We start from the raw sequence: 25152 nt of genomic DNA on the forward strand, positions 1-25152 counted from the left end.
CTTGCCAATGCCTTTACAAAAGACTGTGGCTAGGGAAACTTTGGAGACCCCCATAGCAGTGAGCTGAAGACCCAGGGAGGGATTATTTGGTCCACAGGACCAGCTGCTGAAAGATTCTATAACTGGCTATTGCTCACTGGGCCTGAGCTCCAAAGCCTGTTTGTTGCAGCTCATCTCCCACCCCGAGAGGTAAGGGGGTAACTAGGCTTAGATACTGGTTCAGACATTGGCCACAGAGCTTGGATCCCTGATTCAAATTCCAGCTGTTACTTAATACTTGTGTGATGTTAGGCAAGTGAGGGCCCACTCCCTGAACCTCAGTTTTCCCAGCTGTACAATGAAGGGGTTGGATTGGATGATCTCCATAGAATTTCTTTCAACTCTGGATCCCATGATGCCTCAGTCCCCACAATCTGAGGAAGAGCAGGGAAGAGCTGTCTTCTAGGTCATAGTCCCAAAGACACCCAGTGAGCTGCTTCATCCCAGCTCTACTGGACACTGTCACCCATATCCCCCACCCCACCACGCCTTGCTGACCCATGGAGGGATGTCTCCAGCCTCTCATAAGTCTCCCTCCCTCCTGAAGGGTGCCTCTGGCACAATGAGCATCAATGATCTCTTTTATTTACAGAAAACACAGAGAAAGCAGTTCATTCTTTGATTAGCAAACCAACCCGACTTTTTTTTTTCTCTTTTTTTTTTGGCACAAAAAAATGTCACAGGTGAACCCCTAAGAGTCAACAGAGACTCATACACCAACCATCGACCAGGCCCAGCAACAAGATTCAGACAAAGAACATTATTGCAACAGACTGGGGGGCAAAGGGGACAAGGAGTTCCACATTCACCTCACAGAAACAGAAAGAAAAAACCTGTTCACCAAAGGTGGGAGGGGCAGGGGAAGAGGATGCTCCTGGGGGGCCCTGGTGGAGGAAGGGAGGTGGGGAGCAGGAGAATGGTGGCGTAGGGCTGGGGTTGACACCATTCATAAATTAGAGAAGGTCATTTTCTTTTTAATCTCTTACCTGGTAAAAGTGCAAAAAGTACAATAACCCCAAATACCCTTCCATTGGGGAAACTCGACAGAGAAGTTGTCTTGTATGTCTTGGGCATATGTGATTGTGTGAGTGTGTGATGTGTGTGTGTGTGTGTGCGTGTGTGTGTTGGTGTGGGTGTGGCTGCAGGTGTGGGTGTGGTATTTGTAAACATTGTTAACCATCCACAGAGAGCCCCAGCTTCCGTGGGCAGGGGGGCACCTTCCCCCACCTCATCCCCCTCCATTCCCTAGTGACGTCCATCAGGGACGTAGTGCAAATTTCAGAGAGAAGAGAGCAAGGCGAGGGAGTGGGGAGGGCACGAAGACAGGGTCTGGGGAAGGAGAGGGGATAAGGCAACAGTTAAAAATGGTCCTCCGGGTCCGAGCCCACGCCCCGCCCCTCCCCTGGTCCCGTGGTCCCCAGCGTCGCCCGCCGGTCACAAGAAAGGATGGAAGTCCCTCTCTTCCACCAGGCTGACGGACAGGTTCTTGAGCTCCTGCTCCGACGCGGCCACCTTGTAGCCCAGCTGCGCCAGCACCTGCTGACAGGCGTTCTGGGTGAAAGCCACGATGTCGTAGGAGAGCCGGAAGCGCCACTTCTCGGCCGTGGCTGCCGAGTTCCGGACGGTGCCGTATTTGTGCTTGGAGGACGAGCGGTCCCCGCGGGTGTTGTTGTGAATCCAGCGTTCCACGTGGCTGTCCAGGGGGATGCCCAGGAATCCATAGATCTCCTCCGTCTTCTTCATGGGGTTCCGGGCCAGGTCCTCGTACCGCACCAGCATGTATTTGCCCTTCAGCCAAGGCGGCCGGGTCAGGCCGGTGGACACGGAGTTCCAGAAGTCCTCGCAGACCGTGGTCAGCTGGGTCACGTCCAGGTTGTAGGGCTTCCTGCCGGTGCCATCCCATATCCGCCACAGCCGGTAAGTGTCCCGGAAAGTTTCGCTGCGGGAGGCGAGGATGCCCCGAGGATCTCGGACCAGCTGAATGACCTTGAGGTTAAGCCTGGGGTCCTCCACCAGGGCCCGCAGGTCGTTGACCTCGGGGACCCTCACCGTCTTGATGGCCACGTGGCTCCGCTCGCGGCAGGCCTCCGCAGCCAGGGTTAGGTTGAGGAGGCCACACTTGCGCACGCAGTCCCCCTCCTCGAGGTTCGTGTCTACGGGGCCTTGAGCCTCACACACTGGGGGCGAGCAGAGAGCCTTGCTGGCCCCCCGGCGGAAGATCCTGTCCGTGGTGTGATTGACGGGAGGCGGCTTGATGTAGTTCTCCAAGAAATAGAGGTCACAGTCGTAGAGACTCCGCAGCAGGTCGCGGCTGGCGCCCAGCATGACTCGCCTGTCCGTGGGGCTCTTGCCCTGTGTGAAGCGAGGGAGGAGGGTGTACTGGACGTGATAGAGGGGCTCAAAAAGGTAAAAGAAGTCCAGGTGCTGGTTGAAGAGCTGGCCCACGAAGGAGGAGCCGCTCCTCGTGGTGGCGAGGATGAGAATATGAGTCTTCCTCGAGAGGTTGTAGCCAAAAGTGGGACTCTCCTCGCATAAGCGCTCAGCCATCTCAGCCTCCCCGGGGCCAGGGCTACAGTTCACGGGGCTGGGCATTGGGCAGGTGTGGAAGGACTTGGCGGTGAAGGTGCGGATGGCCGTGTACTGGATAGCGATGGAGGCCAAGGCGAGGAGGAGGACAGCCTTCCAGGAGCATTGCATGACTGGACACCTTCATGGGGGCGCTTCTCCACGGGCTCAGGATCTGGGAACACACAGAGGCAGAAGTCAGGAGATGTGGCTCGGAAGAGGTGGTGAGGGGCCCAGTGACAAGCAACAGCACGGGACAGAGAGAATATTTGGAAAGCATTTTGATCACCTTAAATGCTAACTATTCTTATCACCAGTCAGCGTCAGCAGATCTGAGAGTCTTCTTGTCTCCCAGAGATCTCCTCATTCCCCAGTGGGCCAGCTTCCCTTCCTCCTTTCCCTAGAACCCCAGGAATTCGAGATGCTTGGGGTCAAGAGAGCCTGGTTCAAAGCCCTAGACTCTGACAATTTGGGAAATGTCATTGCATGTCTCTGGGCCTCAGTTTCCTCATCTGTAAAATGAAGTTAGACTAGATGATTTCTCAGTCCTTTCCAACAAGAGTCACCTTGTGGAAAGAACACTAGATTAAGGAGCAGACGACCAGGGTTCAAATCTCATCTCTGATGCTCTGTGACACTGAAATGAATCTTTTCTCTTCTTGAAACCTTGGTAATGATAGTAACAGCACCAACTTCAGAGGGTTGTTGAAAGCAAAGACTTTGCAAACGAGGGGAACTGATCCTAAAATCCTGAGGGTTCAAGCAGTCTGTGAAATACGTAGGGAATTAGAAGGGGGGAAGAGCTAGAGGGAGCAATGCACTACCCCTTTTTCTGCAGAGGGTCCCCTTTGGCATTCATCCGAGAGTTCCCTATTGCCAGGCAGGAAAAGGAAATGGGAAAGGTGGTGGTGGGGCCACGGATCAGAATCTGTGAGATAAACTCAAACATCCTAAACAGGGAGGGGGGCCAGGGGCCCAAAGCTCTGGATGGGGCCGTTGAACCTGCCTTAAGAAAAGGGAACGACTGGGCCAGGAACAATACCCTGCCGCCACCACCTCGGTCTCCAGAGGCATACACTGCTGCTTACCGGAGGGGCTACTGGGAAGCGTGGGCGGCCACAGCTGCCCCGAGGGAACCTCCTTCTCTATACCAGGCTCTCCAGACTCAGTCAGTGGCTGGTTAAGTCCATACCGCTGCCCTGTTGAGGGACAGGGATAGGAGGAAGAGGAGAGAGAGAGGAAGATGGCAATGCTTCTTATTAGTATTCATAATAACAATCAATTTTTATTCAATTACAAAAAAAACAGTTATTTTATCTGCCTGTGTCATAGCCCATAGAATATTAAATAGAAATGAACACTAGCAGGAGAGTGACTTGTCCAAAGACTATCTCTATCTGAACTCTACTGAAAAAGATGAGAATGAGGTTGGTGGTAATAACAATAATAATAATAACACCTTTTCCCCATTACCTGAAGCAATCACTTTATCCACCTGCACAATAGATCACTAAAGAAGAAGAACAAAACAGCCTCTTGTCCCAGGACTGAATATAGAGATGCGAAGAAAGAAGAGAATAAAATAACAGCTGGTATTTGTAGAAGTGCTTTCATACTTGCAAAGTGCATTATAAATATCATCTCATTTAATCCCCACAGCAACCCTACAAGGGAGGTATTGTTATTATCCCCATTCTACATTTGAGGCAACTGAGGCAGACAGAGGTTAAGTGACTTGTCCCATTGCAGAATAGTTGCTCATCCGCATTAGTAGAGGGAATTTCCTTACCAGGAATTTCCTATACCAATGAAATCATAGGTCTTGGACCAAAAAATAAAAATAAAAAATAAAAACCCTTCCCCAAAACAAAACCTCAAACCCACAACTACTTTTTTCCTTGCAGAGAAGTAGTTTTAGGGGTGTAGCTTATGTTCCAAGGCAACCTATATTTAGTACATGACCAGAAACGTGACATTAGAATGGTTCTGTTTCCCACCACCACCAACTTTGACTCCTTTGCCCCTCCAAGACTGCCCTTGCTGCACACTTTAGCATGATTTCACACGGAGGCAGGAACCTAGGAAAGATCTGAAATCAAGGTCTAGCTTTGACACCTTGCTCGTTCTGTTAATAGGGGCAAGTCACTCTGAGCCTCCGTTTTCTCAGAAAGCTCTTTGTAAACATTATATAAAATAATTATTATTCTCATATTTTTATTGGTGGAGTCTGAATATTATTATTATTATCATTATTATTATTATTATGTTCAATGGTTAGAGCACTAGACCTGGAGTCACAAAGAGCTGAATTCAAAGCCTGCCTCAGACACTAATTAAGCTGAAGAGTAAGTCAACTAGCCTCTCTAAGTCTCAGTTTCCTCATCTGAAAAATGAGGGGGTTGGATCTGATGATCCCTTCTGAGGCATCTGTGATCTCTGAGTCCCTCAGAGACGAATGACCTGCCGATGGCCAATTATCAAGAGGCAGAGCCAGGATTCAGACAAGATGAAATTTAACAGAATTAAATGTAAAGTCCTGTACTTGGGGTCAAAAAATCAATTGCCAAAGTACTTGGGGCTCAGTTTCCCTTACAGTAAAAAATGAGAGGGTTAGTCTTGATGATCTCTGAGATTCCTGGTGGCTCTAAATCATAGATAAAATATCCATTCCCCCAAATTAATATCCCTACTCCTTCCTCCCTGTATTCACACAAATTATACTTGGAGGCACTTCCCACTCATCTCAGCCTCTCAAAGTCCTTCTTCTCCTTGAAGCCCTGACTCAAGTGCTACCATCTTGGTCTCTGCACCTCCTCCAAGTTGTTCATATGGTCTACCTTCTCAAGTTTCCTTGTATTTACTTATATGTCATGTTTCATCCCCATTGTCACATGCACAAAGTAGTTAAATGTGTCAGCAAACATTTATTAAGTGCCTACTATGTGCCAGGAACCTTGCCAAGTGCTGGGGATACAAAAAGAGGCAAAAGACAATCTCTTCCCTCAAGGAGGCAGGCCCTGTGTTGACCTGAGCTGAATTTTTGTACAACATATGTGGTTAGTTCCCTACAAGGGAATGAGCAAGACTGTCCCTTTAAAAAGCCAGCTTGCTAAGTGGTCCCATGTAGCTGGAAGCCTTGTAACTGAAATCAGCAGGAAGGAGAATGGCCTTAGAACAAGTCAGCCAAGAGGTAGCTTGCCAACATGCAAACAACTGTGTACAAACAAGATACACATGCTAAGCTGGAGATGATCAACAGAGAGAAGTCATTAGCATTAACAAGGATCGGGAGAGGCTCCTTAGAGAAGGTGGGATTTGAGCTGGGACTCAGAGGAAGCCAGGAAGGCCAGGAGGTGAGGATGAGGAGGGAGAGAGCTCCCGATATGGGGGACAGCCAGTGAAAATAACCAGAAGGAGTCGGGAGATGGGGTATCATTCAAGGAACAGTAAGAAGCCAGAGTCTCTGGATCACAGAGTATGGTTTTAAAGTCTGCTGTGGAAAACACTGAGAGAAAACTCACGGGGTCTCACATCCAGTGAGAAAAGACAAGATACATTTCCTACATTGGTTTTCTCTTCTTCTGGAGCATCTTGTGGGACGGGTTGAGGTGATTTCTGATGGTTGATAAATTCTAATTATTTTTATAAATAAATATTTTCTTTTACATATGACAACAACAATTCACATTTCTGCAGGGTTTTCAGGTTTATAAGGCACCTTTCTTACAATGACAGTGTAGGTTAGGGAGTGAACTTTTCTGATCCCTGTTTTATAGAAAAGAAAATTGAGGGAAGTGCCTTACTCATGATCACACCAATATTGTCAGAGCCAGAATTTGAGCTCAGGTGCTCCATGTTCACTGGACCTCAGCCAGCCACAGGAGGGACATGTTGGAAATCACCATTGACCAAAACAGCTCTTACTCCAAAATGTTGACCTCTTGAAATCCTCCTCTCTGACACAATCTCTTGCCCTTCTCCCACTGCCTCCACCTCTCACACCTGCTTCTTGCGCTTGCCAGTTGCATCTTTATCAGCATAGACGTGGAGCTTACAACTCTAAAGTCTCAGTTCCAAGAGCCTCCTTTCACAGCTCCATCCAGAGTTGGGGGTGACCCCAGGAAAGCCAATGATGGGAAGAGACAGCCTCTTTTGGAAGACCTGTAGGCTCCCCCTCAAACCAGGTTGGTGCTTGGCTTGGCACATCTTCCGGGAAGCCAAGTGTCCTGAAGGCTGGATTACTAAGGACGCCTGAGGGTGCCTACAGCTGAACCTCTCTAGCCTAAATACTTTACCAGTAAGAAGATGGAAGTTGGACTAACTTAGGGGTTCTTAACCTTCTTTCAGATTCTCCTTGGGTGGTCTGGTGAAACCTATGGACTCCTGCTTAGAATAATATTTTTAAATGCATAAAATAAAATACATAAGAATAGAAAAGAAACCAATTATATTGGAACACAGTTATCAAAATATTAAAAAACAAAACAAGTCCATTGCCCCAGGGTAGGATCCCTGGTAGATTAACTCTAAGATTCCTTCCCATTCTAAATCCTATGAGCCAAAGAAGTTGCACATTGGGGAGATCCCTTGATCCCACCTCTTCCCTGCCCCCAGACCATGGTCAAAGGGGACATAGCCTGGGCCCATTGGGCTCTGAGGGCAGGGCATACTTTCAAGGCTTTGGGCCTTGCCATCAGCTCTACCACAGAACCCTAAAGACCACCAGGCCTTGGCTTCTTCCTTACAACCAAACCTTACTTTATGTATCTTTTCTTAAGAACAAGAATTGTCTTCCAAAAGACTCGTGATGGAAAATGCTATCCACATCCAGAGAAAGAACTATGGAGTCAGAATGCAGATCCAAGCACAGTTTTTTCACTTTGTTTTTTGTTTTTTACTTTCTTGTGGTTTTTCTCTTTTGTTCTGATTCTTCTTTCACAGCATGACTAATGTGGAAATATGTTTAATAGGATTGCACATGTATAACCTATATCAGATTGCTTTCTATCTTGGGGAGGGGGAAGGGGAGGGAGAAAAATTTGGAACTCAAAGTCTTACAAAAATGAATGTTGAAAACTATCTTTACAGGTAATTGGGAAAAAATAAAATGCTATTAAGAGAAGAAAAAAAAGAGCAGGGATTTGTCTCCATTTTCTGTTCCAGCACTTAGCATACATAGTTCTTGGCATAGATTAGGTGCTTAATAAACTGCCTTTTCACTCACTCATTCATTCCAAGAAGAAAGTTGGGAGATTTCAGCTCAGTTTCCAGATGGAAAGTTCAACCAGGGCCCAGGGCAATCATGGGCCACCCTGGCCCAGGTACCTGGGGATACAGCCATGACTGGCTTGGGAAAGGTCTCTTTAAGCTGATTTAAGTCTGATTCCAACAGATGCATCATCTCACCAGGGCAGAGTCTCCAGTGGTGTCTGCCCTTCCCGGACCCCCTTCTTGCCACCTTTGCTCAAGGTGAGACCTACTGGCTCTTTCCATCCATTCTTTCTGGGTACCCCCACCCCACCCCAGCTAAGCACTATTAGTCTTTCTGCTGCCCTCTGGTGGCCACATGGCATACAGCCACCTAGGGCTCTACTGATTTCCTCCTGAGATGCTTTTGGAATTCATCCTTCAGGGGGAAGTGGGCTGAAGTAAGAAGCTGAGATGCCTCTTGCTAGATGCGGGGAGGAGTGCTGCAGGCACAGCCTACCTGTGCTATCTCGGTTAGTTTTGCCTTTGCCTGCTAGCCAGGTCCAAGGCCCATAAACACCACTTGCAGGGTTTTGTTTTGTTTTGTTTTTCCCTTTTTCTCTTCACTTATGCCCTCAGTTTCTTTGTTTGTTAAAAAAAAAAAGGCAGAGGAGAAAGGAGGCTGGGTTTAACCAGTTCTTCATTTGTTTTGTGTAAGGGACCAATCTGGCATGGATCCCTTCTCAGAATCGTGTTTTTTTTAAAAATTGAAGGAAATACTAAATTTCACTTAAAAGCTGGTGAAAATAAAGAGGCCATTTTCTGCTCCTTCCCCTCCCCAGGTTAAGAACTCATGAGATTCCTGAGGCCCCTCCTAGTTCTCACATGTTCTATGATCTCTCTGAGCTCTGACATTCTCTGTCCTAAGGCCCCTTCCAGCTCTGACATTCCCTGGTCTAAGGTTCTTCCCCAGCTCTGACATTCTCTGTCCTAAGGCCCCTTCCAGCTCTGACATTCTATGTCACCAAGGTCCTAAGGCTCCTTTCAACTCTAAATCCTATGATCCAGTGCCATTATCCACACACTAAGATATCTGGGCAGGCAAGTTTAATCAGCCTAGTTCAGTCACTAGAGCCAGAACTCTTTACCTCCAGCACCAACCCTTCCATAAGCAGAAATGGCTTCTACACCTCCTTGGAGTAAGAAATTTCTTCTCTCTTATGCTCTGTGGAATCTTCCAAAGAATGAAATGGGGGCAGCCCTGCCTTGGCATGTGGGATACTCGCTCAGAAAAGCCCAGCCTAGTCCACTGACCTAGTCCAACCCCAGCCAAGCCCTGCTTTCCTCTATCAACATATTTAGAATTGTGACACTGAAGCATTTACTTATGCCGAGAGAAGACAAGCTACCCCTAGTGGGATGAGGGATCAGAGAAAGACTGGGTCTCTCTGTCCTTTGACTACTCTCTCCACTGGTATAGCTCCCTGAGGGGAGTCGAACTGGTGGCTCAAAAGCACAGCTCTGGACTTTCACAGATTGGGTTCAACCTTGGGGATTTCTCTCTAACAATCTCCTTGGCTCACACCTCCACCAGGCTCTCCCCTAGAAACATCAGAATGTAGTTCATGTGATTCCCCAGAAGGGCCCTGAGCTCCTATGAAAGCATCAGGCTAACAAAGCATCAGATATAGGGAAGCTTTTATGTAACCCAATAGAAAAGAAAAGTACTCACACTGGAGTCCCTACGCCTGCTAATTCATCTCTCTGATTGGTTCCTTCTACCCCAGGGGCCTATATACCAGGATCAACCCACCCACATCTGCTCAACCCAAATCTTCTCTGTGTGGTAGCAGATCCACTCAGAGAACCAGATGCCTGCTTCTGGGTCTTTTCACCTTCAATAGCAATTTTCTTTTTAGAAAATATTCTGGGGCAGCTAGATGGTGCAATGGATAGAACACTGGCCCTGGAGTCAGGAGGATCTGAGTTCAAATTCAGCCTCAGACACTTACTAGCTATCTGTGTGACACTGGGCAAGTCACTTAACCCCCACTGCCTCCAAATTAAAATTTTTTTAAAAAGAAAATATTCCCCTATCAAATACCACAATACATCTTATTTCTTTCAGGATTTATTAAGCATGTATTAAAAATAATGCTTTGACTGAAACCTTCTGAGCACTGGTTTCCACATCTGCCATCCCCACCCTAGGGCTGTTATGAGGAAAGCCGAAAAAAAACAGGAGCTATGAGGGGTACTGGACCAGGCTTTGGGGGAGCAGATAAATGAAAGACAGCCCTTCCTGGAAGGAATTTGGGGCTGGGAAATCCATTCCTTGGGCTCTAGAAGGGTTCCTGCCCTACCAGATTCCCCAGTCAAATCCCAAATGGCCACAGAGTGAATGCCCCATGCTGCTATCTCATTGACTTGCTGCCCCCCCCCAGTCGGCTGACATGGAGCCAGGACAGCAGAGGGCCCTGGAAGGCCAAGTCTGAGCCAAGGGCTAAGCCAGCTGAACCTGTTTCTTCTGACTAAGAGATTGGCTGCTCCTCTCCCTTATTTCAGGGCCCCTCAGGTCTTGTTCGCCCACCTGGCTCTGGGTCAGATTGGCTCTCCAAATCTAGGTTACTGGGAGATAGAAGCTTTAGAACTTGAGATCCCTCAGAGTTTGAGCCCTCCTCAAACATCTGGGTCCCGGTGCCCACTTCAGCCAGCAGCAAAAGAGCAACTGTCCAGAGACTCATCTCAAAGACCCAGAAAGATGCCTTATTCCCCCTTCCCCCAAGGACTAAGCAGCAGATAGCTCTGCGAGCTCAGGAAGCCGACTCACAGAGGAGCCTCCACCCCCATCCTCAGGGCCACTGAAAGGGCTCCTCACCACCAGAGGTTTGGAGCCGGCAATCCAGATGTGGCAGACACACAGCCCAACCCGGTAGGAATTCTTTTGGAAGGAATGTCCCCAACCGCTGGGGTGACTAGACATGGAGGACAGGGGTTTGAATCTCATCTCTGCTAAATGAAAGGCTTCATGGTACCATAGAAGGACCATTGATTTGGAGGACAGAAGACCTGGGTTCAAATCACACCCTGACACCTACTACCTGTATGACCTTAGGTAAGTCACTTAGACTTTGGAGACTTCAGTTTCTTCATCAGTAAAATGGGGGAAGGGAGAAGGGAGTTGGATTAACTGACCTCTAAGATCCCTCACAGATCTCAATCTATGGCCCTACTTACTAGCCTGGTGACCTTGAGGAGATCACATCCCTTCTCTGTGCCTCAGTTTCCCCACCTGCAAAATAAGAGGAGTGGAGAGATTACTTACTAAATCCCACCTCAAACACTTGCTAGGTCTATGACCATGGACAAGTCATTTAAACTCTCAGTGCCTCAGTTTCTTCACGTAGAGTGAAGGGAAGGGGCCTGGACCAGATGACTTCTAAGGCACCATTCAGTTCTGAGGGCTGTGATTCCACCGCTCCAAGCCAGGCCTCACCTCTGTCCCTCCGAGGAGATGGGCGGGCTTCCACCCATGTTCCTGAACGGTCTGGCCAAGGCAACACTCCCTGACTTCCTGGCCACCACACAAGGTCCCTCTGTGCTTGCTGGGGATGAGTCCAATGGCCTGGGGATCTCTGTGGCAGGAGCCTGCCTGGGGACAGGGAGGAAACCCAGGCTTCCAGCCTAGAGCTATGGGGCAGTATGTACCCCCCCACACCTCCCCCACTCCAACCCCATCCAGACTCCTCCAGCCAGTCCTTGTCAGCTTACGGATAGGACAACAATAACAGAAAACAGAAACTGCGCGCCCAGGGCAACCCCGGAGGAGGGAGAGAGGGCCAGGGTGAGAAGCAGGAAGGCAGGATGTCTTCCAAACACACACACACACAAAACCACACACAAAAAAAAAACCCAAGCACATATACACATAAAAAATACATACACACAAACATATACACATATACACACAACCCCCCCACAAACCTATACATATACACAAAACCACACAACATATGCATATACACACATACAAAATCACACGCAAACACACACATATACATACAGCTACACACACAAATATATACATGCACACAAAACCACACAATACAGACACAGACACAAAGCCACACACACACACACACACACACACACACACACACACACACGGGCTGTGTGGCCCCAGGCCCCTTGTTTCTCTGATCAGTCTGCAGGACACACTTCCCAGGGCCGATCACCTTGGCATCTTAAACTGTTGTGGAAGCGTGAGTTGCTGTTATTCTGACTTGCCTCATGTGTGCCTGACTTGGAACCCAAGCTACCTTCCTCCATCATCTCATTTGAACCTTACCAGAACCTGTAAAGTAGACATCCCCTTTTTACAGGTTAGCAGACTGAGACCTGGAAAAAGGAAGCCAATGGAGACTCCTCTGATTCCGAATCCCACCTTTTCCCCCCTCACGGCTCACGGCCAAGGTTTGCAAAACACTTCACACACATCATCTCACTAGAGCCTTCAACCCTTCAAGGCAAGTGTTAGCATTGTGTCCATTTGTCAGATGAAGAAACTGAGGCTTAGAGTAGGTGTAGCTTGCCAAGATAGGATTCAAACCCAGATCTGAGTCCAGACTCTTTCCATAGCTACTCCCAGGGAATGATTCTAAGGCTCTAGGATTGCTCTGGCACCACCTCCCACCTCCATCCTCCCCCCAACCATTGCAGGTACTTGACCAATGCCAGATGGCCATGGAAGATGGAAGGGGGCTTAAGGAGGCTGGTTCCTGTACTGGAAGATTAGATTCTGAAGGCAGGCTTTGGGAGGGGAAAGGGGGGTGTGGGGGAATGAAAATCCCAGCTTTTCGGAACAACTGTGTTTACTTTAAACATCAATTCACTCATTCATTCATTCATTCTATACCATATAAGGCCTAGTTGTAGGCTCTGGAGATACAAAAACAAAATGAAAAAGTCTTGCCCTCGTGGTGCTTACAGTCCAGTGAGGGGGGAGGGGAAAGGAGGTTGCAAAATACAACATTTAAATAGATCAGCATATGCAACTTCGTTGGAGTTGGGGCTAACAACCCAAGGGAACAGCACCTGGCTCAGGGGCTGTGCATACAGTAGGAACTTACTAAAAGTTTGTTGAATTGTTGGATTGACTTAAAAGGCTTCCAGGTGGAAGCCTTACCCTGGGCCACACAGCTAGTAAATGTCTGAGACAGGATTTGAACTCAGGTCTCCTTGACTCCACATCTGAGCTGGAACCGGAAGGAGCTAAAGATTCAAAGGGATAGGGGGCAGCTAGGTGGTGCAATGGATAGAGCACTCAGGAGGACCTGAGTTCATATCTGGCCTCAGACACTTGACATTTACTAGTTGTGTGACCCTGGGCTAGTCACTTAACCCCTAATTGCCTCACAAAAAAAAAAACCAACTGTGATGCAGTCCTTGGAATTACAGACCTTTGGAATGATAGTAATCTCCCAAGAGCTCTGGAAAAGGGAAAGCATGGAAGGGGAGGCAAAAAAGAAAAATTTAGGCTTCTTCCCTTGAGGGTGGCATTCTAATATTTCACACAATTTTCCAAGGTAAACCCCATCCCAGATTGGTCACTTTCCTACATCCACAACACACCAAGAAATATGAGCCTGAAATGCTCTCCCCTATCGGCAGTACCCAGCCTAATCCTTCAAGACACCAGCTCCAGGGAGCTATCACTGACCACCCAAGCCTCTCCCATTCTGCCTCTCCATCCTCAGAGTGCCAAAGAGACAGCACCTTGTGGTGGGAAGTCAGATGACCAGGCTCAGTTGTGACATCACTCCTCTGAGCCTCAGTTTCCCCCTCTGTAAAATAGAGATAAAAATACTTGTACCATCTACTTCACATGGGAAAGAGAGGACTTTGTAAATTGTAAAGAGCCTCAAATGGTGAGTCATTAAGGTTGGTACATCCTGCCACCTGGGCACTATCATTTAACTCCTTAATACTTATTGGAAGCTATAAAACAGTAGGCAAAAGCAAGGCATTATTATTATTATATATGCTCCTTTAGAGAGAGAGAGAGAGAGAGAGAGAGAGAGAGAGAGAGAGAGAGAGAGAGAGAGAGAGAGAGAGAGAACAGGTATTCCATGTAATTGATTTCTTAGAAAGTAAGCTCCTTGAGGGCAGAGACAAATTTTTTTTTCTTTGTATCTCCAGTGCTGAGCATGATGGCCTGGCACATAGTAGGTGCTTAATAAATGCATGTGGAATTGAATTAAATTGAATTAGCTGCCTGTGAATCCTAAGGGCTCTATCCTAGAAATCTACCCAGCAGGATAAGGTGGGCTTGTCTTTGAAAGGCAACCTACCTCCATTATCACCACCAGTACTGGGCTGGGAATCGGAAGACCTGCATTCCCTCCAGGCTTTGCCACTGACTAACCAGGTGACTTTGGGTGAGTCACGTCCCCTCTCTGGGCCTCGGTTCCCTTAACTATAAAATGGAGATAATAACACTCTTCCCGCCTCACAGGGTTGTTGAACTTTGTGATTTCTGACATTCTGTATAAATATGAAGTTGTTTAATTATTATTGTTAACATATTTTTAGGAAATCTTGGAAAGGAGGTGGGCATGAGTCCTTTCCCCCAACCCTCCCCACCTCCAAGTGGGGCAGCTCCCTGAGGTTCAAACCACAGCCCTCTTCTCTCTGCCCACCTTGAGTGATGCTGATTTAACCCTTAGCTTGCTAAGCTTGCTCATCTTTGCTCACACTACTCCCCCTCTCTGTAAGGACTTCTCTCCTCTTCTCCACCTAGCTAATTCATAGGGATCACAAAGCCTGGCTCGAACCCTAGCTCCTCCATGATTTCTCCCTTTTCAGACATCTGACAGCATTTGCCCTCCACTGTTGTTGTTCAGTCATGTCCAATGCTTCATGACCCCATTTGGGGTCTCTTGCCCTCCACTGTTGTTGTTCAGTCATGTCCAATGCTTCATGACCCCATTTGGGGTCTTCTTGGTAGAGATCCTGGAGTGTCTTGCCATTTTCTTCTCCAGCTCATTTGACAGATGAGGAAACTGAGGCAAGCAGGGTTAGGTGACTTGCCCAAGGTCACACAGCTGGTAAGTGTCTGAGGCCAAATTTGAACTCAGGTCTTCCCCACAACAGGCCCAATGTTCTTTTCGCTTCGCCACTTAACTGCCTGCCCTCCATACCAAATAATTTAACATTTGATGATGTACCATCTCCGCAGAATTTAGAGCTAGAAGACTTTTCAGAGGCAAGAATCCCTTCTGCAACATCTTTGGCAACAGTCATCCAGTCTTCATTTGAATCCCGCCAGTGATGGGAAGCTCACTACCTATGTAGGTGATACATTTTCCTTCCAGACCTCTAACCATTAAGAAATTTTCCCATGGGAAGCTAGGTGGGACAGTGGATAGAGCACCGGCCCAGAAGTCAGGAGGACCTGAATTCAAACCTGGTCTCAGACCAGACACTTGACACTTACTAGCTGTGTGGGCAAGTCACTTAAAGTTTTTCCTTATTTCCAGATAAGATCCGTTGTTCTCAAATTTCCAACCACTGTTCTTAATGCTGCCTTCTGGAGCCAAGCAAAACAAGTTCAATTTCTTTTCTACATAAGACAGCCTCAGTTTCCTCATCTGTACTATGGAAATAATAATATGTGCACTACCTTCCTCACAAGGCTCTTTGTAAAGCTTAAAGCCCTAAAGAAATAGGATTTTGTTGTTGTTATCATTGTCATTATTATTACTGTTCTTATTCCATTCCCTCCCAGCTGTGCTTCTGACTTCTGGACTGCACCACCATGTCTCTGATGCCTTCTCACGCCAGAACCTCCCTCAGCATGTTGGGCCTCCTCACTCTTGACCATCTATCTGTTCTTACCGTCTTCCCCTAGAATATCCCTCTGCCATGCCTGCTCAGTTCTCCCATGGGTGAGGTCCTCTCTTTTGGGGAGAGCCCAGGCCAGCCAGCCTTCATCCCCTCCTTCCCCACTTCTGCTTCCAACCTTCTGGACTTTGGCACTGTAAACAAAATTGGGTCACCTTCCCCCCAGCCTCCCCCACCTGCCTTCCAGCTCCTTTATGTGGACTGTTTTCTCCTATTTGAACATAAGCCTCTCAAGGACAGGGCTTCTTTCTTTTGCTTGTATTTGTAACTCCAATACTTAGCATTATGCCTGGCATACAGTAAGTGCTTAATAAATGCAGGATGCCTACCTGCTTGGCATTTACACTTCATAGGATCATAGGTTTAGAGCTGGAAGGGACCTTAGAAGCCATCTAGTCTAAGTGAGGGACTGAGGCCACGATGGGTTGTGGCTTGCCTAAGGTCCCGTAAGTACTTATGGAGCCGAGATTTAAATTCAGATTCCCTAGTTCCAAATCTGGCACACTTTTCATGATACCATCCATCCATGTAGAAAATTCCCCACATGGGAACTCCCTCCATTGATATGAATCTACAACTTAACAATCTTAGAAAGTTGCCTAGGACATTGAAAGGGTAAGAGACTTAACCAGGGTCACACAGCTAGTCTCTGTCAAAAGTACAGGTAGAACTCAGGACTTCCGAACTCCTAGATCAGCCCTTAGGCACTAGTTAAGCCCATTAATCCCACCAACAGAAGGCAAAGTCCTCGAAAGCAGGTACTGTTTCATTTTTGTCTTTCTGTCTCCAGAGCTAGCACAAAGTAGATGTTTAATAAACACCGAATAAATGAATGAATGAGTGTTCTCCAATTATTTTATATGCCTCCAATTATTATATATGCCTGGGTCCTTTCTCCTCATCTTGTAAACTCCTTGTAGACTGGCACTCCATCTTTGCCCTCTTGCCCACCTGCCCAGGTCCACTGCAGACAGACCTTTCTTGACTTGGTTGACCCATCTAAACACAACGCCCCCCCTCCCTTAAAAAAAATCTGGTCCTCTTACCAGAGGGAAAAGCCAACACAGCTTGGCCGTGTCTGGCCCAGGCCTGGGCCCTTTCCCTCGCTAATCAAGGAATAAGCACACAGAGGGAATCTCTAAACATTTAGAGAAGAAAGAAACCCTGTACCCGAAGTGGCCCTGTGGGGCTTAAAAGGGAGAAATCATGCCTGACAAACTCGATAGCTTTCTTGATAGAATTACAAGACTGGTAGATGAAAGAAACGCAAGCGGGGTAATATATCTTGATTTTTTTAGCAAAGCATTTGATACCATGCCTCGTGTAATCTTACGAAATTAATTCAAACAGGCTCGGCCCTAAGCACTTGCCAGTGGAGGCCTGAGAGCTGGAAGGGCTTGTGGGGTGGGAAAGGGGGAGAGGGGGAGAGGGAGGAAGGGGAGGGGTGCTGAGGGCTGGAGAGAAAAGTGAAGGCATCTCCAGGAGGGGATGGGGTGGAGTCTTAGGTCAGTTCTTCTCTACCACCTTCATTAATGATCCGAGAGCAGGAGTAAACAGGCCTCTAATGAAATTTGCCGAAGTTGGAAGGTGTTGGAACACCAATGAGGACAGCAGAGGCGCCCAGAGAGACCTGGGAAGACAAGAAGCCTGGCAGAAATCACCGAGTCAGGGAGGGAGAGGCGGGGAGGATGCCAGGCCCTGTCCAGAGCAATAAGGGGCTCTGGAGCTGAGATGAGAGGGTTCCAGCCAAAGCAAGAAGGGGCTTGGGGTGGGGGAGATGCCAATCATCATCATTGCCCTCTGAGATGCCACCAGGGCTGACCTGGAGCTCAGGAAGGATAAGGGAGTGTGGCAGGTGGGGCCAAGAAGAGGCTTTCTTTGGTCCCAAATGCAGAGAGAAACCCAAGTCTGGAGCAGGCAGGAAGACAAAAGAAAAGGGAGGAATTTGGGGGGGGGAGCTAGTGGTACCTGGCACCCAGTGTAGAAGAATGGGATGGAGGAGAGGGAAAACTGTTGAGTAGATGGACACAGCCCCATAGCCAGGGGGATATCTCTCAGCTCTGAAGAACCTGAAAGCTACTGGGGTGGGGGGGGGGGGCTTGAGAGCTCTGGGGAAGGTGTAAAAAAAAGTAAGTTGAAGCTACCAAAAGCCTCGTGGTTCTGCTGTTGGGCACTACCAGGGGAAGTGATGGGCATGAGACAGAGTGGGGATGAAAGCAGGCAAGAGAGCAGGCAGGAGCCCCACCTCCCAATAGGAGCATTTGTTTACTACAGACCCCAAGGGTCTGATTCTGTCCTGACTTCAACAGTGCTCCCAGAATTAGCAAAATAATGACTCCTTCTTCGGTGGACACTTTAGACACCTAAGGAGGCATGCCAGGGATACCGTAGACTTGTGGGAAAGTGGAAAGTAATAGATTTGAGGTCAGAGGACCTGAGTTCAAATCTTGCCTGTCACTTACTACTTTTGTGTGACCTTGGGGAAGTCCCAACCTCTCTGGGACTCAGAGTCCCCTTCTTTAAAGGGGATGTTGGACTAAATGAAGTCTCTCCCAGCTCTAAATCTGTGCTCCCATGATTCAGCACCATCCTGACCTTCCTTCTCCAGCAAGAAGCAAACACAAAAAAGAGAATGGGGGAGGAGTGGGACCCAGAGACACTGGCTGCCTCTGCAGATGAGGGAAGTGGACACCCAGCAGCTTCTGGGATGGGGGGGGGGGTGAAGGGCCCTCTCTGTTTGGAAAATAATCTGGGTCCAGCATGGAGCACTCTCTATTTCCCTCTCCAGGGCCTTGGAGACCCCAATTCGGCTTGCCTCTAGACTTAAGCCACTCCATGGCCATGGGGCATGCTGGCTCCTATTCACACCCACAGGCAAAGGCTCACAAAGGGAAGAGCCTACCAGCATCTCTTAGCTGTCCAGTCAGAGGAATGGACTTGCGTGGCTCCCTGAAGGATGGCAGCAAGTGTGAATCAGGGGCTGGGGCGAGCTAGTCCAGTGTCTTGCACATAGTAGGGGCTCAGTACATATTTGCTGATTGAATGGATAGATAGATAGATGGATGAACGAATAAATGAGGCTGAAAGATTGTCCTCCTTTGGGGTCTGCTAAGAGTACAGTGGCTGGCTAGCCTCTATAAGGAATTTAGGGACAACCTTCCTGGACAGATGAGGGTGGACTTGCTGACCCTGGGTATCCCTGTCTGCCAGCCCTAGGATTCTCTGATCCCTAAAGGCTCAGCTCCAGATGAGCAGCCTAGGTCAACCTAACTAAGAGTCTCACCGAAGAGGCAGGAGCCAACCCAAGGACCTCAGGAAGAAGGACCCACTCTGCCAAGGTTGTTCCCTAGGTCAGAAATAAAAGGGGGGTCTCCTAGAGGGGCTGGGACCCCCTCCTCCCAGGTGGTTGGTGTGACTCCTGGGCACACTTCGTGGAGGGCGCCTTTACTATACATTTTCCCCCTTCTCACCACCACCACCACATCACTGATTACGGGGAACAAGTCTGTTTCCATGGAAACCATACAGTGACTAAGGGCTTCGGGACCTGCTCTGAACCAGATTGTGAATATCAAAGCTGCCCTGGGCCCTGGAGGGGAGAGCTGGGAACAGCAAAGAGGGATCCTGAGGTGGATGAGGGGACAGGCAGGAAAGTGCTGGGAATGCAGACCCCGGGGTGAGGAAGTCACCCATCAGGTGGCTATCTCAGGGACCCTCTGAGGATATACCTGTGCTCACAGGCTCAGACACAGCCCTGTGGACATGGGGCTGGTCCCCAGGGGCCAAACCCACTCAACTTTGGCTGCAATTACATTTTTTCCAGCTCAGTTCAACCTGGTCATCGTGAGTTGGCCATGCCCGTCACCCTCGCCAGTGTCTGTCACTGCCCAGTGAAAGATCTACCAGGGATGCTCTTCTTGAAGCTGCTTTTCCCAAAGGCAATCCTGGGAGGCCAGCAGGTGGGGGTGGAAGGCCTGGGGTTGGGGAGCAGCGGGGAGGGTAAGCAGTCTACAAGCAGATAGGGAACTGAGGAACTGAGAAAGATATAGCTTCCCCTAGAAGACACCCCTGCTGCACAGAGAAGAGGGAAATTTGGATTTTAGAAACCAAATATGTTTGTGCTCGGTGGTTCTAAGAAGCTGCAGAGGAGGGTGTTAGGAGGGTCCTGGGTGGTGGGGGAGGGAGGATCTAAATGGTCCCAAGGCCATAGCAGGGGCTGCATACAGACAATCCCTCACAGTCCCTTTCTCCTCTCCCCCCCCAAGACCTGCTCTACCCCAGGGATTGTTACTAGCCAGAAGGGAACGGAAAGGATGAGTCTGCAATCAGATGTGGGCAGCAGATGGGCTGTCCCCCCACCGAATCCCTAAAGGCCCCCAAAAAATCTTCCTTCTCTTCCCCTGCCCTTGCAGGATGGGGAATTGCATGACCAGAGATGGGGATGTGGTGGAAACCATTTCTTTCCTGTCAAGGGGCCCAACTCCTTAAAGCTACCAGGGATCATTTGAAATGATGTTTCTTAAAAGCCTAGGGTAGGTAACCACCTCCTCCCTATCCTGATTCACTCCCCAAAGCAAAGTAGAGGACAGAATGAATTCCTGAGGGGCTAACTCACCCCCAGCGCTCTCCAGCCCCACTGCTGCACTCAGACACAGCCCCCCAGAAGCCTTCTTGCTCCCAGCCATCCAGCCCAGCTCCTCCTTAGCTTGGGATCCATCTTCAGCACCCACCCTGGAAAGCTCTGGGAGCCAGTGTCTGATCTTTGGGGCTACTGCCTCTGCCCACCCCACTGGCACAGTCTCTGCAAAAAGCCCATCCCCATCTCCCAGCCCAGTTCTAGACTCCTGTGGTCCTTGAGGGGTTAGGGATTATGGGGTGGCCAAGAAGTCGCTGATCCCCAGAAGGCTCCCTATTCCAAAGGACTGGCTTTGGGGGACCTCTCTTCCCCTGTCTGCCCTCTTTATTCACCGCAGTTAGATAGGGTTGAAGAACTGGGACCAGGGCAGAGGCTGGAGAAGGGAAGGGAAACAGAAGTGAGGGGACAGACTGGCACGGTGAGATCTGAAGTCCAGACGGAAAAGCCAGAACCATGGTTGTTCCCCAACTCCCCCAAGGCACCAAGCCATCATTGACCCCTAACAGGGCTTCTTTCCTCACCATCTGAACAGTAAATACCGCTTGGGTTCTAGCCCACAGAGCCTGGAGGAGAGAGCGATGGCACCAGCACCTGGGGGGAAGAAAGAAGGCCTGGGGCTCTGGGTGCTTTCTCTATGGACTTTCCCTCCCCTGCCTCATATTGGCCAGACTGAAAATCTGACCCCGCTTGTCACTCTGCTGAGCCCCCTGCCTCAGAGCCAGGGAATGGTACCGGAAAGTTGCATCCGAAGGGCGGGGTGGGGGTGAGGGGTGTGGGGTGGAAAGGGAGATCGACAGGGAGTCAGCCAAGCCACGGCTCAACCGGTCCTAAGCCTGCTCTGGGCAATGCCAGGGAAGGAAGGAAGGGGACTTCATAAATGGACAAGTTTGCTTTTTCTTCTTAAGTCTGTGTGTTGGGTGTGGGGGATGGAGGAAATCAGAGGCACCTCATCCCGTCAGAACACTCCTTCCGATGTGGCCCCAGCGCCCCCAAGTCCTAGGAATTTGTAGGGGGAGACCCTATGTTGGCCAAGTCCCCCAAACCCTCCCCAACAAGGTTCTGCCTGCCTTCCTCGCTCCCGTCACTGACCATCCCTCTCTCTGGTTGTCTCCCGGGCTCCGGTTCCCCGGTACTGCCAGTACCCGGGTCCCCAGACCAGAGTCCCTCCGCAAACGCCACCGCCCCAGTGGCCCAGGGTGGGCTCGGGGAAAGAGGGGAACTCCGCGGACAGCCTCGAGGTGCCCCGTGGGGATTCCTCACCCCCGCCCCTGACCAATCGGTCCAGTACCTGGTCTGGGCTGCGCCGGGAGCCGCTGCAGCGCCCAGCGCGGGCTCCATCCCGCTCCGTCTCAGGCTCTGTCCGAATCCGCGGGCGCCGGCGGCGGCAGCGGAGGCATCCTCCGCCCTCGGCCCTCTCAGCCTCCTCCTCCTCCTCCTGTTCTCGGATCTCTCTTCCTCCTCCTCTTCCTCGGGCTCTCCTTTCAGATCTCTCGTATTCTTCCTCCTTCTCCTCCTCCTCCTCCTTCTCGGCCCCTCCTCCTCCTGCGCCTCCGTGCGCCCCTTACCGGCCCCTCTCCATGACTCGGGGGCGCACGCAAACCCCGAGCGGGTCGCCCCCGGGCTCCCTTGTTCTCCGGGGCCCGCTGGGGTGGGCGGCTACACGGGGAGCTGGGATCCGAGGGCCGGGAGCCGGGAGCCTCCACTGCCGCAGCCGCAGCCGCCTCGGGAGCAGGGAGGGCCCGGGCGCGCCGCAGAACCCGGCGTCTGCAGGAAAGAGCAGGAACAGCCCCGCGGTCCGAGCCCTAGCCCGGCCGCGCAGCAGCAGCGCTGCAGCCGCCCGCCCGCCTGCCTGTCCGCCTGCGCGCCTCCAGTCCGGGAGCCGAGAGCTTCGGCCGCCCGAGCTAGCAGCCAAAGCGGCGGGCGGGCTGGCGGGCGGGCACTGCGGGTCCCAACTCCGCCCCTTAGCCGGCCGGCTCCCCCCCCTCCCTCCCTCCCTTCCTTCCTCCACCTTCCCCACCCCTCGAGGCCCCCAGAGCTGAGCTGCTCTCTCTTTCTCTGTCTCTGTCTCTGTCTCGCTCTCTCTCTCTCTCTCTCTCTCTCTCTCTCTCTCTCTCTCTCTCTCTCTCCCTTTCTCTCTCCCTCTCTCCTCTCCACTGCCTTGGACCCAGGGGCACAAACCTCTGCCCTCACTCCTCATGTGCAACAAAAGCCCCAAGGGCAGAGCTCCGTCGGGACCGGACCAGCGATTCCTAATCTCTCGTTTCACATTCCCATCCCGATGACCACCACAAGGGCCCCCTTCTCCATCTTCCAGATCCCTGAACACCCAGGTCCACAAGCCAAAACATCTCATGGCAATCTCTACCACCAGCACCACCTCACAGTGGGGAAAGGAGGGGGCCTAAGTCACTCCCCTTTGGCCCAAGCCCATTCCTAGCCTTAGCTGTTCTCTCTTGGCCCAGGGAGTGGGGCTGCCCAGTTGGCACATCTCCCCCACCACTACTCAGGGCCATATGGCGCTACCCACTACTCAGCTCCATGCCCTTCCCCCTCCCCGTGATGCGTCCAGAGTCAGAACTCCTAGGCCACCTCTGGGGCTATGAATACGATCCTCTCCCGGCGAGGAGAGAGTAATAAACCACTGAGCCCCCACCCACCTCACCCGCCCCCCAACAAGTTCCCTAAAGGCAAGAAGATACACCTAGTGTTATTCTCAATTCTTTGCCCCTGAATAGGGCCAAGAAAGAGCAGGGGTCAATAAAGCTGCCATCCTGTCAGGTCGGCGCTCTCCCTCCCCCATACCCCACACAATGCCCCAAGTGTTCTCTCTCTCTCTCTCTCTCTCTCTCTCTCTCTCTCTCTCTCTCTCTCTCTCTCTCTCTCTCACACACACACACACACACACAACACACACACACACACACAAATTTTTCCGTGATTGAGAAAGAGGAAAAAGTCGGTCTAAGAACTACACCCCCCCACACACACACTTAGAGGCAGCCCTGTAGTGAGCATAGAAGAATGCATTCCCCAGGTAATTCTGAAACAAAGTCTGCCCCACCTTCCTGCCAGCTCCAGGCTTCGAAGAAGAACCAGGCAGGACTGCACTATGGGCTGGTTGTCTCTGCAGCCCAAGGCCAAGAACCAAAAAGGTATGACAGTCCCTTGGCAGATGGCTCAAGATAGACAGAGCTCTCCCTCGGCTCCCTCAGAACACATGATTGTATTAATTCTATAAATCTCTTCCCTCTCTCCCACTCAGAGCAGCCCAGGACTATGGCTGGCAGGGCTAAGGTCATTACTAGTTATTTTCTTCCAGATCCCATCTAGCCCCCAGACTGTATATCCAGCCCATCCATCCCTATTTCCTATCCCTTGCCCAGGGACTTAAAGAGTAGGGCATTTGCATGAAGGGGGGTGGGGCAAACTGCACCCCTCCAGGAGGAGCTCCCTCAGCCCTAGAGAGAGGAAGGGATGACTGGTGGGCAGAGCCCTGGATGTGTAAAAGGCCATAAATAAAAGAATAGGATTGCCAACAGGGTGCCCAAACCACAACATTCTCATATTCCTCTCCAAGAGGTGATGCCCTGGAATCCTTAGTGAGAGTGTTGCCATTCTGTAAATTGGGACTCTATATTGAAAAGTCCAGTTTGTTCTGTTATGGGAAACTCAAAATGAGTGTGTGTGCGTGTGTGTGTGTGTGTGTGTGTGTGTGTGCTGGAAGTTGGGGTGGGGAGGGCAGGGAGTGGTACCACCATGGAAATGACAGCCACCACGGGAAAGTATGAGGCAAGGAGCCCAAGAGCCAGGACATCTCTCTACCTGCCACTGCCCATGACGTTTTTATGGAAGACCTAGCCTGATGAAACATAGCTCTAAATCTCAGTTTTCCTTTTTGCCCAGGGCTATTTGGTGCTTGTGGAGTTTTCAGACATCCCCAGAAAATAAGGTGAATTCGGGCTGGTCAAATTTCAGCCCCTAGAGGGTAAAGGCCATTTTGTTTTGTTTTGTTTGTGCATCTATAGGGATTTGTACATGGGCACTTAATGTTTGTGGAATTAAACTTACTCGTTGAATTGAATTGAACAGAATATGCTTATGTTTCTCTCTCTCTCCCCCTTCTCCCTCCATTTCTTTCTTTTTTGTCTCTTTCCATCTCTGTCTCTGAATGTCTTTGTCTCTGTCTGTGTGTGTGTCTCTGTATGTCTATCTGCCATCTGCCTCTGTCTCTGCTTCTACCTCATTGATTGGTGGTGAGGTTTTTTGCCAAACTTTGCTACCTTTTGGGCAAAGAGAAGAGAAATGAAGAAATAGTCAAAATAAAGGGATTAAGGAAATAGTAAAGAGAAAAGAATCCAGAAACTTTTTTTTTAAGAAAACTATTTGAGCATTACAATTTGGCAGAGCTAATCTGAGGGATGCCAGGACCTTCTTCCCAGTTTCCTGGAATCCTTCAATCAATATGCCTTCACTGTTGCTGTGCTTCAACTCTGAATGGTGGCTGGCTTCAAGGGTGCAGGAGACCCAGTTCCTACCATGAAGGAGAGAGTGAGCATTCATAAAATAATTAAAGAAAACCACAAGGCTGTCTGTGATTCAGAGCTAAATTGTGTGGCCCAGATGAGAAGGGCTGCTGGAGTATAGAGCATCAGTGAGGACTGAAGTGATCTGGGAGGGCTTCATGGAGGAAGTGGGACTTGAACGAGGCTCTTATATTTGGAATCCCTCCTTCTTCCTCCTGAAGGATCCCTTGTTTCCTTGAGAGTATAGCACCTCTTTTATAAGTCATTTCCTGATGCCACTCCCCCAGCTGTTAGCAGTAC

The 25152-nt window shown here is 50.0% G+C and overlaps 1 protein-coding gene across 2 annotated transcripts; it reads right to left on the reverse strand.

Annotated features, from left to right (window-relative positions):
• Window positions 1-602: 602 nt before the first annotated feature.
• Window positions 603-22259, reverse strand: CHST1 (carbohydrate sulfotransferase 1). Of its 2 annotated transcripts, XM_021009843.2 has the most exons (3): window positions 21618-22259; window positions 3693-3803; window positions 603-2779 (listed from the first exon to the last, which is right to left on the reverse strand). In XM_021009843.2, exon 3 carries the CDS (start codon window positions 2734-2736, stop codon window positions 1474-1476), a length of 1263 nt encoding a protein of 420 aa, XP_020865502.1. In that variant the 5' UTR covers window positions 2737-2779; window positions 3693-3803; window positions 21618-22259; the 3' UTR covers window positions 603-1473. The 2 variants fall into 2 exon arrangements, with proteins under 2 accessions (XP_020865502.1, XP_020865503.1); XM_021009844.2 differs by lacking the exon at window positions 3693-3803.
• Between the last annotated feature and the right edge of the window lie 2893 nt (window positions 22260-25152).

Source organism: Phascolarctos cinereus, unplaced genomic scaffold (assembly GCF_003287225.1).
Source record: "Phascolarctos cinereus isolate Bilbo 61053 unplaced genomic scaffold, phaCin_HiC Scaffold_9;HRSCAF=440, whole genome shotgun sequence".
Classification (NCBI taxonomy): Eukaryota; Metazoa; Chordata; class Mammalia; order Diprotodontia; family Phascolarctidae; genus Phascolarctos; species Phascolarctos cinereus.

Bases quoted from the DNA above. Each gene is read 5' to 3' on its own strand.
- CHST1 (XM_021009844.2), bottom strand. From the start codon at position 2,736: ATGCAATGCTCCTGGAAGGCTGTCCTCCTCCTCGCCTTGGCCTCCATC.